At 35.0% G+C, this 12,182-nt stretch overlaps 1 protein-coding gene across 3 annotated transcripts in view; it reads left to right on the top strand.

Moving 5' to 3' along the window:
- Positions 1-11,045, top strand: part of LOC123674631 (lachesin-like) — a 115,341-nt gene extending 104,296 nt beyond the window's left edge. For all 3 annotated transcript variants that reach the window (XM_045609569.1, XM_045609568.1, XM_045609567.1), the window contains exon 11: positions 10,707-11,045. In XM_045609569.1, coding sequence (XP_045465525.1) covers positions 10,707-10,867 — 161 coding nt within the window. In that variant the 3' untranslated portion in view covers positions 10,868-11,045. The remainder of the gene's footprint in view (positions 1-10,706) is intronic.
- Positions 11,046-12,182: the final 1,137 nt, after the last annotated feature.

Genomic DNA, 12,182 nt, shown 5'->3' with positions numbered 1-12,182 from the left:
CAACTGCTTTTTTTATTTGAAAAAAAGATGGAAACAAAAAAATATCGTGTGCTGATAAAATATTGCTTTTTGAAGGAAAAAAATACAATTGGAGCAAAATATTGGCTTGATGAAGAGTTTCCGGGGTCTACACCTGGAAATTCAACCATCATTGATTGGTATGCTAAGTTAAAACCTGGTGAAATGAGCACTGAAGAAGGTGAACGCACTAGACGCACAAAAGAGGCTGTCACCGACGACAAAACCAAAAATTTTCAAAAAATAATTTTGATTAACCGTAAAGTCAAGTTGATCAATATGGCAGACATTTTGAAGATATCATCCGAACCTGTACATCATATCCTTCACGAATATTTGTACCTACATGAGAAAGCTGTGTGCAGAATGGGTGCCGCGCGAGCTCACAATCGATCAAAAGGAACAACGTGTTAATGATTCTAAGCAGTGTTTGAAGCTGTTCAAGTGCAATAAACCTGAATTTTTGCGTCGATATGTGACAATGGATAAAACTTGGTTCCATCATTTTACTCCGGAGTCCAATCGACAGTCAGCTGAGCGGACTGCACACGATGAACCGTATCCAAAACGAGAAAAAACACAACATTCAGCTCGCAAGGTTATTGCATCAGTATTCTGGGATGTACTAGGTATAATATTCATTGAATACCTCCAAAAGGGCCAGACCATCAACAGCGTTATTGGATCGTATTGGATGAAATCGTTAAAAAACGACACCATTCGAAGAAAAAAAAGTGCTGTTCCATCAAGACCATTCGCCGTGTCGCCAGATCTGGCCTCCAGCGACTTTTTCCTGTTCTCAGACCTCCAAAGAAGCCTCGCTGGAAAAAAATTCAGCTTCAATGAAGAAGTAATCGCCGAAACTGAGGCCTATTGCGAAGCGAAAGACAAATCATGCTTCAAAAATGGTATCGAAAAGATGGAAGCTCGCTTTAACCGCTGTTTCGCCCTCGAAGGCAACTATGTTGAATAATAAAATCGAATTTTGCTAAAATAAAGTGTTTTACTATGGTCGATCGGGGACTTTTCGATTGGCCGTTAGATGTTTAATTTCCACATTCACAATATTTAGAGTTAAGATGTATGAGATATGAGATAATTGTTTTTTGTCGAGAAAATAGTTTAGTCATATGAATAAAGTAATAAGCAATTTGTTCTCCGAGTTCCATTTAGTTTTCATGTTTAAAGATAGTAGAGATGCTGTGTGAAAGCAAATAGGTCCCGAGAAGTGGGATGGAACAAACACCAAGGAATTAATAAGATTCTAGGCGTCATTCCGTATCAGAATACATGAGGATCAAGAAATTGGATTACACAGCTAGTGCAAGCTTCAAGTACAGCACCTCAATAACGACTGAGAAAATTTTGATGAAATTTACTGTTGGAGTTCACGGGAGATGAAAGTAAATGATCGTGAAATGATGTTGTATATCACATTCAAAAAAATATTCAGTAGTAAAAAACAATTTGCCGATCGTTAAACCCTTCGCTTTTGAACGATATTGAATGAATTCTGAAATGATCATCTGAGTTATTTGTGACTCAACAAAAATTGGAACTCATTCAGAATGTTCACTACAACCGAAAAAAAAATAATTTATGAGATTTTGATACATTTATACAATGAAACGCCATCCCTCAAAAAAAAAATTAACCATAGAATAAGAATAATTTTTCAAATTCCCAAAAATTTATGTCAACTGAGGAAACATACGCTTGTAGAGGTAACAGCTGCATCACCTATCTTCTCCAAGGCTATAATGATAATAGAATTGCCTTATCTCTGTCTGGACTTCAGTAGTTATCATATTTGACAGCGAATTATTTCAGCAATTTTACAAGTTGAGCGGGCAAGTCAAAAGCTGCAAACGTATTTCTATTTATCATTCGAATAATAGTTATTTCTTCTATTTGTATTTTCGACATGCAAAAACTTGAAATAATTCATCATTTTCTGACGTTCTGTTGAATACAGAACTTGTAAAGGAAATATTGAAATGAAAAAGAACTTATTTGATTAGGAAAATATACTCTCAAAACAAATAAGCAACTTCTCTTATTGCGAAACTCAGTTATAAATACTTGACACACAGTTCAGAACGAAAGGTGAATTAAATTGAAAGCTACAATGTTCGAATTTTCATTGCCCTGGATATGCTGGATATATTTCATTACCGGTAGTTCGACATTTGATTGCCAATGAATATGTATTATAAAAAATGGAGAAGAGGGTACCTTGAGAGAATATCATTGGGTTCCATCAAAACTCTCACAGAATACCTTACAGACTGTGTCCGTAAAGTATGGAACAAATTCATTTTTAGCTAAACAGACCATTTTGAGTAATAATCCTGAAAAAAGTCGACTTTTGAATTTAATTTACCGTATTTTAAAGTGATTATCTGATATACAGGGTGAATAACTTTCGAGTAATGACGTCACCGTCATTTTTTTAAATGGAACACCCCCATTTCGTCTCAATTTTCCGATTACTCTAGCTGAGCTGATTCCAAAAATGTATCACATGTTGATTCCAATTGGTATAGGGTGGACAAAAATACAATAGTTTTGTGTGTGCTCATAAAGTAAGGCGTACCATTCTTCATTAGTTAAATTAACAATATTATTAAAAATACTTATTGTCTAGCGACAATAAACGAATAATGACATTTCACTAAAAACTAGACGACTATGTTTTTTTCTAAATTGATAAGAAATAATTTCTTTCATATTCTGTCAGCTAGACCACGAATACCAAAAATGTTTGGAACAGCTCATTTTTATTAATCTAAAAATGTAACAAACTACAGGGTGTTACATTCAAACCAATTGCCGATAGACAATAAGTATTTTTGATAATATTGTTAATTCAACTAATAAAGAATGTTACGTGTTACTTTATGAGCACACACAAAACCCTGTACCAATTGGAATCAAAATGTGATACATTTTTGTAATCAGCTCAGCTAGAGTAATCGGTAAATTTAGATACAATGGGAGTGTTCCATTCAAAAAAAAATACGGTGACGTCATTACTCGAAAATAATTCATTCTGTATATTAGATCATCATTTTAAAATCCGTTAATTTAAAATTAAAAACCGACGTGTTTCAGGATTATTTCTTAAAATGGTTTATTTAGCTAAAAATGAATTTGTTCCATACTTTAAGGACACAGTGTATTAACAAATAAATTATATTGGCTCAATGATTTATTGAAAGCGCTTAGAGAGAGAGAGAGAGGAATGTACTGCAACATTAGAGTGAGTTGAGTTTGTAGCAAAATTATGAGATATTGCTGATATTGTCATCAAATAAGTTGCAACAAAATACTGGATGTGTCATTTGAAATAAGAGAAATGTAATCGGTTTCCGTTATAACCGGAAGTTGTAGGGATCTGAAAATATTTTAGAGAGAAAGATAATTATTTCAAAACCAATATGCGAATTTTCAGAACAAAATTATGTTTAGTTTTCCATAACAACCTAATGAGCCATGACCCTGTATAGTCAAATCTAAAATAAATTAATACTTTTTTTTCGATTATATTTCCAACCCTTCAATTCTCATTAACCTAAATCCATAACATTCTGAGATGCGAAAATAGTTATTTATGCAACAAGTGCAAAAATTGAATGTTTATTGCACTCGACGTGAAATTGACCACACGTCGAGTGCAATAAACAATTTTTGCACGAGTTGCATACAACATTTTTTCTACGTTCATGCAAAAAGCAAAAAATGATTTATTGAGGTGCGGCACTAGGTGTAGGAAAATGAAAAGCGCAACTTGAATACTTTATTATTATAGGTAATATCGATTTGCATTGAAACAGGAACTAATACGTTACGAACAATTCTACTCAAACTTTATTTTTACCCTCAATGTTGAAAGTGAGTGAACAATGGTGCAATTTTCAATATGAATATTTCGTAGTGAAGTAAATCCACTTCTTGATTTGTTACTGCTATAAACGTACTAGTACTTGGTAACTGTACATCGTTATTTCCTTCAGGCTGAAATATTTGTTATGCAACACTGAGTTTGTTTGAAGTAGAATGACAGATGAGTGCAATAAAGAATTTTTTTTTCCACTAAATATAGTTCAATAAAGTTTTGCTTTTTGCATGAATGTAGAAAAAAAATATTTTCCGATAAAGCCATCAAAATATCGTAACCAAGATGTATACATACATATTTCTTCCTCATGCTGCAATGATAGCGAATAAATAGGAGAGTAATGAACGGTAAATCCCGATACTTTATTTGATGGCGTTGTTGCGGTCGACCAAACTCCACAACCTCACGTGCCCGAGATTATAATATATTATACACCATCACCGGGGATTTTAAATGGCCCACTGTAGTTAAAGCATGTCTGTGGTTTAGAATTAATGACGAAAACCATAAAATGGATTCCGCTTCCTGTGAAATTCCTGTATTAATATCGAGAAAAATGTCCCTGGCTTTTAAAAATTCCTCTCTCTGTTACGACGGAACAACCTGAATTGAATAAAACAGAAGAGAAAAGCTGGAGCTTTAGGGCGCTTGTTAAAATTCGTATTCAAGCAATTTTTTTCATGAAATTTCGGATGAACGAATTCAGTTACTCGAATAACCGGCACAGAAACATGTCATGAACAGAATTACGTAATACTTTCATATTAATAGTAATCAACATTTTGCTAATGTTGCTCGGTTATTAATATGCTTATGCGATTTCCTATTAAATCGATGTTTGCAATTTGTCAAGTACAAAAATGCACTCTACAAAAAAGTCAATTAATTTAGGAAATTTTTTATAATAATTACATAACATTTTGTAACTATTAAAGATTAGATCATGTATTTCCATTGTATCGGTACTGCATGAAAATTTCGTCAGTTTTATATATTCCTGCATTTGCATTATTTCCTAGCAGAAGGAAAAATTTTGGGACGAATCCTAGAATCAGAAGAATTATAATTCATTGAATTTTCTCTTCGCATTATAAGGGTTGTTTTCATTCGAGCTCCGGGGATTTCGATAATTCAAATACAAACTCCCCCACACTATGCTCCCAAGTATATAAATCTGTTTGGCGTGATCTTGCATATTTTCCTAAACACATTAGGACCTTCTCAGAAGTAAGCTCTCACTTCGATACACAGGGTGAGATTCAGAAAAGATTAAGTGTTCACTCTCCCCCATATATAAACTGGAATGAAACGCGAAATATGTTGTTTTCAAACAAACGTGGGCCTTCCCGCTCAAACGCAAAAAAAATTGAATCATCAAAACATTTTATGTACGGATAATCCAAAATCTATTTGTAAGCGCATATGATTCTATTTTAGGTCATCAATCGATTTAAAATGGCTGTCCGAACTAAAAATTGAGTTTTGCAGAGAGATATAAATATGATGATTGTTCATTTAGTTTTTTTCGATTAATTTGCTCTCTCGAAGTAAACATGAAGCGCTGACTATATTTTATAGACGAGTTTCAGCTTCTGGATAATATTTTGAGAGCACAACACAAATATTATTAGATAAAACTGTCAACATTGTATTCACTCATGACTGGTTTCAACTCAGTCAGAAGACGTATAATCAAAAGCACGTGTTTTTGTTTGTAATTATTTTTACATCATTTTATGATCCAATTTGTACTCTCCAGAACAAGAAATTTCAAGATAAATTATTTTTCGCATCCTTAAGATACTTGAGGTGAACTGAGAATAAGAATAAATATTTTTTCCTTAAATAATGAATATTATGCATGATCTAATTTTGGAGACCTTTTGGTTTAAAATAGGAAAAAAGTAGCCAAAATTGACCTGATCGATCTACTAATTTGGTTCTTCTATCTTTATTCCCTATCATCTTCACACATCTACAATGAAACGGAATAGTGTAAAGAGAAAAGAACATCTCTCATTCATAAATTAGGAATACATTCTTCCAATGTGAATGGCTCCGAGTCGAAGAGGTTTTACCCGACTAGTTTTAAGCCTTTTTTGTGAGATATCTGCAATATTAACAAGACTGGAGTCTGGTAGATTCAATTTCACAGGAGTATTTTCTTAGGGGGTTGAATTGAGGGTACTTCCACCTGCATATCTTTGATCATACGCTAGCGTCAAATTAACACCGGAACTTCAATAGTTCTCCTATTCTACGATTTCAATTGGAAATTGATATTCGCAATAAGACGAATTGATTCTATAGAATTTCAGCTTTTCCGAATATATGGTGCGCATGAGTCGCACTGAGCATAAAACAACCGAATGCGGATGAACTATTATTTTTAATTCAAATAGATGATATTCTCTATGCAAAGAGGTTTAAGATTAGTGAATTCGATGAAAGAAGCATTTGTGGAATTCGTTCAAATTGAAAAAATAGTAATTTTTCGGCAACCGTCCGGGAAGTGCTCACTTCCCGGACGCTTTCTCTCTGAGAAAGTAGCATTTCCCGGCCTAGTCCGGAAAGTAAGTACTTCCCGGACTAGGCCGGAAAAGAATCATAGAATCCATAGCAACCGAGATAACGGCTGACAGTTCATATGAAATTAGTTGTCAAAAATTTGCATGTTTTTTATTATATTTTTATATTTTTTTTATATTTATATTGTACGCAACACGCCCGAAAATGGTTTTTTTGGACTCACAGACTTCCAGGACTCGCTTACGCTCGTCCTGGAATTTTGTCTATTCGTCCAAAAAAACCCTATTTTCCGGACTTGTTACGTAAATTACTATTACGTAACAAGTCCGGAAAATAGGGTTTTTTTGGACGAATAGACAAATAGACTCGCTTACGCTCGTCCTGGAAGTCTGCGAGTCCAAAAAAACCATTTTCGGGCGTGTTGCGTACAATATTTTTTCGGCAACCGTGTAGAATAACACTATCGCTGCTGCTTTTCATATTTTATTGCGATTGCGGTCAAAACACATGCGAAATTTTGACAACTAATTTCATATGATGAACTGTCAGCCGTTATCTCGGTTGCTAGTGAGCACTTCCCGGACGGTTGCCGAAAAAAAATATTTAGTTCATTCTTCCAGGAATCCATATTTCTCAGAAAAAGTAGATAATGTCGCCTCCATTATTTGCTGCCCCTCTAGAGCGAACCTTGTGATTTTCGGTACTTCTTTTCAGTTTTGACTTCGGTTTTGACTTTATAAAAACCTTGAACATCTTGTTTTTTTCTTCAAGATTATCTAGTGAAACAATCGGATTATGCGGATGAACCATTATTTCGGAATCGAATGCGCCTACGCCCAACACTAGTTTATTTGATATAAAAATGAAAAATATTCTAATATAATCAAATAACGTGATTTGAAATGATAAAACTTTTTCTATTCCTTGGGGATAAGTTGAAAATGGTGGAATGTAATCGTTTCCCAAGCAGGGGCGGATCCAGGCGATGTCTGAGGGGGGGGGGCCATAGAAAGTCACGGCAAAATAGAGGAATTTTTTGTTGGAGCCTATCGAGACAAGTGTTTTTTTGTAGAAAGATGTATTTTAGTGAATCATATCATATTCAGTTTCCAAAATTTTTGTAGTACAAAAACAAGTTCAAACAATTTCATGAATATATGTAGATTTATTCCATGAGAAAACACAGGCACAAGAAAGTATGAGGTATAGACAAAAATCATTATTTTTGCATAAAAATCAAGACTTCAATTACCACTGTTAGAATGATCCGATTTAGGTCGAATATGCGCCGTTTTGTTCTATAACTTGTTGCTATTTTGAATGTTTGTGTATGACTCATCATAGAAGCCCTAGTCGCTATTGGCAAAAAATTGAGACAGTTGAATTTCACAAGCCCCTGTTGAAACAAATTTTCCACCAGGCATGGCAAATTGTTTGCCATGGTCAGCAAGAGATGGTTATCACTTGGGGCCAGGTCCGGACTATAAGGTGGATGCATAAGAACCTCTGGCGAGTCACTATGGATGTGTGTGGCCTTACGTTGTCCCCCATGGAACACAATTCCTCTCCTATTAGTTGCTTCTGGGCGATTGCTTCCTTCAGAAGGTCCAAATGTTGACAATATAGTTCCGAGTCAATATTTGTGCCTTAGGGGAGCTGCTTATGTAGATAATTCCCTGCCAATCCCACCAAATACACAGCAAAACCTTCCTGACACTTTCCGACGGCTCACCGCTTTTTTACTAGGGCCGTTTTCGCTTGACGTTGTCGTAAGTCATCCACTTTTCATCACCAGCCACCAACCGTTTTCAAAATGGGGTTATTTTGTTGCGATTCAGCAGCGATTCGCAGATGAAAATTCGGACCAAGAGGTTTTTTGCGGCAACTCGTGTGGTACCCATACATCTTGCTTCTTCTTGAGACCAGCCTTATGCAAATGGTTCCAAACGGTTTTTTGTGCAAGCTTCAAATCTTGAGCAATGAAAACAGGACCCGAAAATGTCCATGATTTTGTCTATATTTTCGACAATTGGTCCCCTGCGCGTGATGCATCTTTGACATAGAAATTACCGGAACGGAATCGACGGAACCAAAATTGCGCGTAATTGACTATTACAGTATGAAGACCATGAACACTTTTTAAATTTTCAGCCGCTTGGCTCGCATTGTCGCCTTTATCGAAGAAAAACTCAAATATAACTTATTTTTGTTATAATGCCCATCTTTAACGCGCGCTCGAACTGAACTGAGTAAACTAATAACAAAACTGTCGCAAAAGATTATGTAGTACGAAATCTCATCTTTCTAACGCCATTTAATGGAACCCGATCGGACTTTTTGAACGCGAAATGCAGATAATTAAAGCTATCTGTTGGAAAAAAATATTAAAAACTAAATGAGTGCGTATTTTTCGGTAATTCAGGATGCACTTTCATATTTATAAGGTCCGCGAGGGGGGTCCATGGCCCCCATGGCCCCGCCCCTGTTCCCAAGTGGCACTAAAATTCGGCAACGTTAAGCAAAGCGAACATCGACAAGCCTAAAAAGTGTATGTGTTTCTTTTAGCGTCAATAACTCGTATACAGCACTATGAGGGGATTACTTGACATCTGGATATTTATGAGTATAATGCATAATGGGTCACCTTTGATAGTTTTTGATGATAATCACATTTGTCGGTATTACTTTTTGTTGTTGCTGACCGAATTGAACCTTATTCAGTAGTTTGAAATTCTACACATGTGTTTTGTGTTTATCAAGCTTGAAAAGCTGCCTTTGAGTTTTACCACCCTAGGCGACCGCCTACCCTGCCTCTCCCCTAGCGATGGTCTTGTCGGTAGACAAGTTCAAATCTTCAATTTAGATTTGACAAGCTCGTAATGGAAAGTCAACTAATACGGTCCTATAATTATTTCCTTCCATTCCAGTCAATTAATGTTAGGTAGGGTAAATGCACTGGTTAGCCGACCGGCACAGGTTCTCGACCATTCCGTGATTTGAGATAAAATTATAATAAAAATATATCATGTAGTGCAAAATATTTTCGCGATACGTGTTCTCGACCATTCTACCTTTCCAAGATAGTTTGCATAGCAGTGGTATAGGTCAAAGTTTTCGAGCTAAAAATTAGTTTATAATCGTCTATCATAGAAAAGGGTTCTTTCTCGTCCTCTCTTAGAAAAGTGCTTTGTGATATATGACCAGAAAATAGTAATTATTTCTAATTTTGAATGAATTATGTGTGTATATTTTGTTCCATATCAACTATAAGATATATTTTTGAGTGTATTTCAATCAAGAAGCAAATAAATGTATATTTTTTTGTTCAATATTCGGCGGTCCCGAACTGGTATTGGAAAATTTGTATCTTTTATTTCTCGACCAAAGTGGTCGAGAACCAATATGTTACTTCAATAATTGTTTATTTCAACAGATATATTTCTGTTGAATCATTTTCTTTTTTTTTCGATGCCCTGATTCATTTATATATCTACTTTCTGAATATTAGTTTGCGACCACCGAATTATCGTTGAAACACTTATTTCTACCCTTTATTTATTCGCGGTCGAGAACAAATTTGATTGTACTTAATTCTCGACCACTGGTGGTCGGTGTTTTATATTTTATTTACTCATTAGTTTCTAAATAGATATTAAGAGCAAAATAACCAAATAATGTCGTATGAGTTGCTATTTTTAAATATTTATAGAAAGTGGAAACTTTGGAAAATAATTTTTTTTACGTTCCGAGTGTTACTTACTTGATTACCCCATCTGAGTGATAGGTACTGATGTCGATGGAACGGTACGAAAATAAGTACTAATCACTCATCTCGCTCTAAAGTTTCTTATAAAATTTTTAAGTGGAGCGGCCTCTATCATTAGAGGTCGAAAACTAACACAAAAATGGTCGAGAACTCTGCGGCGTGGTCGAAAACCAAAGGTTAATGAGATTTTCTATATGTTTTCACATTTCAAAGGTTAAATGCGGAAAGAACGCTTAAAATTATATGACAAATCATTTAAAAGTCGCCAAAGAATCGATGAACACCAACACCATTAAAATTTGATAAGTTTATCTGTGAAAAAATCGTGCTTGAAATCGATGTTTCTGTTAACTGGTCGAGAACCAGTGCATTTACCCTACCGATTATTATCTGAAAATATTTAATGTTAATGCACATACCCAATAACCAAGAATGACCTATAATAAAATTTAAGCATTATATTCCATAATAACAAAAGTTTTCAATTTTCAGGTGGTCCAAATGCTGAGGATGTCAGGCACCCGGACTGGTTTTACCCCAGCATTGCCCCGGAGCCATTAGAATTGGAAACCATTTCTGGAATGAGTGCTCCACTTGAAATTACTTCTCATTATCATATCATAACGCTCTCGATATTGTTCGCTCTCAGGTGACATATCTGGTAATGGTACGCCGATTCATCAAACCCTTAATATCGCTAATGCACCCCCCTGTCCTTAAGATTAGTTACGAGTTTTATAAATGAGTCGAATATGATCCCATTTATATCTGTGACGTTCATATCATTGAGAAGTGGAATGGTCATGAATTTCGATATTCGTCGATGAGGGAATGTACAGTGCATCCCATTTTGGGTGAGACAGCCAGGTTTCTCGCTTGTTTTTTAAGATAGAGCCTTGCGGTTTTCACGTTCCTGCCCTACTTTTTCGTGAAACTCAAGTTGGTCTAATCAGATTCTGCATAACTGTTTCCGTTCAAAAGATACAGGGTGATTTTGGAAATTGATACTTTTCGGACCCCTCCTTTATCTACGAAATTATTGGAAATAATACTGAGCTGAAAACTACGTCTGAATCAGAATTCCGCGTAGAATCCAGTGGCGTACTCAATATTTTTTTTCGGGGTATGGTTTTGAAGATTCAACACAAACCTATATTTTTTTTAATGGAACACCCTATATATCATTACTTCGTTGAATTCGTTATTTTTTTCCCTTCAAAATGATATATGAAACTATGTAGGTATGATGTTCAGAAATGTTAAAAAAACACTAAAACGTCAAAAAATGATGTTTTTTTGTAAATGGACCATGAATTTTCTATGTTTCAATAAGAGGATTATTACTTTCGATTTTTAAAAGTAGTAGGTCATTGATGACACCAACATCCTTGTTGTTATTATGGCTACTATGCATTTGGGAGCATTGTTTTATCAAGTAGGCATTGGAGGGAAAAAACCAATCTGATCTAGCTGTCATCGCTATAAATTATTGTTATTATTATTGATTCTTCTTTTCTATAGGAAATCCATTGCCCATTAACAAAAAATCATCATTATTTGATGTTTTAGTGTTTTTTTAACATTTATGAACATCCTACCTACGTAGTGTCATATATCATTTTGAAGGGAAAAAAATAACGAATTCAACGAAGTAATGATACACATGGTGTTCCATTAAAAAAAACATAAGTTTGTGTTGAATCTTCAAAACCATACCCCGAAAAAAAATATTGAGTACGCCACTGGATTCTACGCAGAATTCTGATTCAGACGTAGTTTTTACCTCAGCATTATTTCTAATAACTTCGGCGATAAAGAAGGGGTCCGAAAAGTATCAATTTCCAAAATCACCCTGTATCTTTTGAACGGAAACAGTTATGCACAATCTGATTAGACCAACTTCAGTTTCACGAAAAAGTAGGACAGGAACGTGAAAACCGCAAGGCTCTATCTTAAATAACAAGCGAG

Source organism: Harmonia axyridis, chromosome 3 (genome assembly GCF_914767665.1).
Source record: "Harmonia axyridis chromosome 3, icHarAxyr1.1, whole genome shotgun sequence".
Lineage (NCBI taxonomy): Eukaryota > Metazoa > Arthropoda > Insecta > Coleoptera > Coccinellidae > Harmonia > Harmonia axyridis.
The sequence above is the reverse complement of the archived record's forward strand: the minus strand, read 5'-3'. Positions and strand labels throughout refer to the sequence as shown.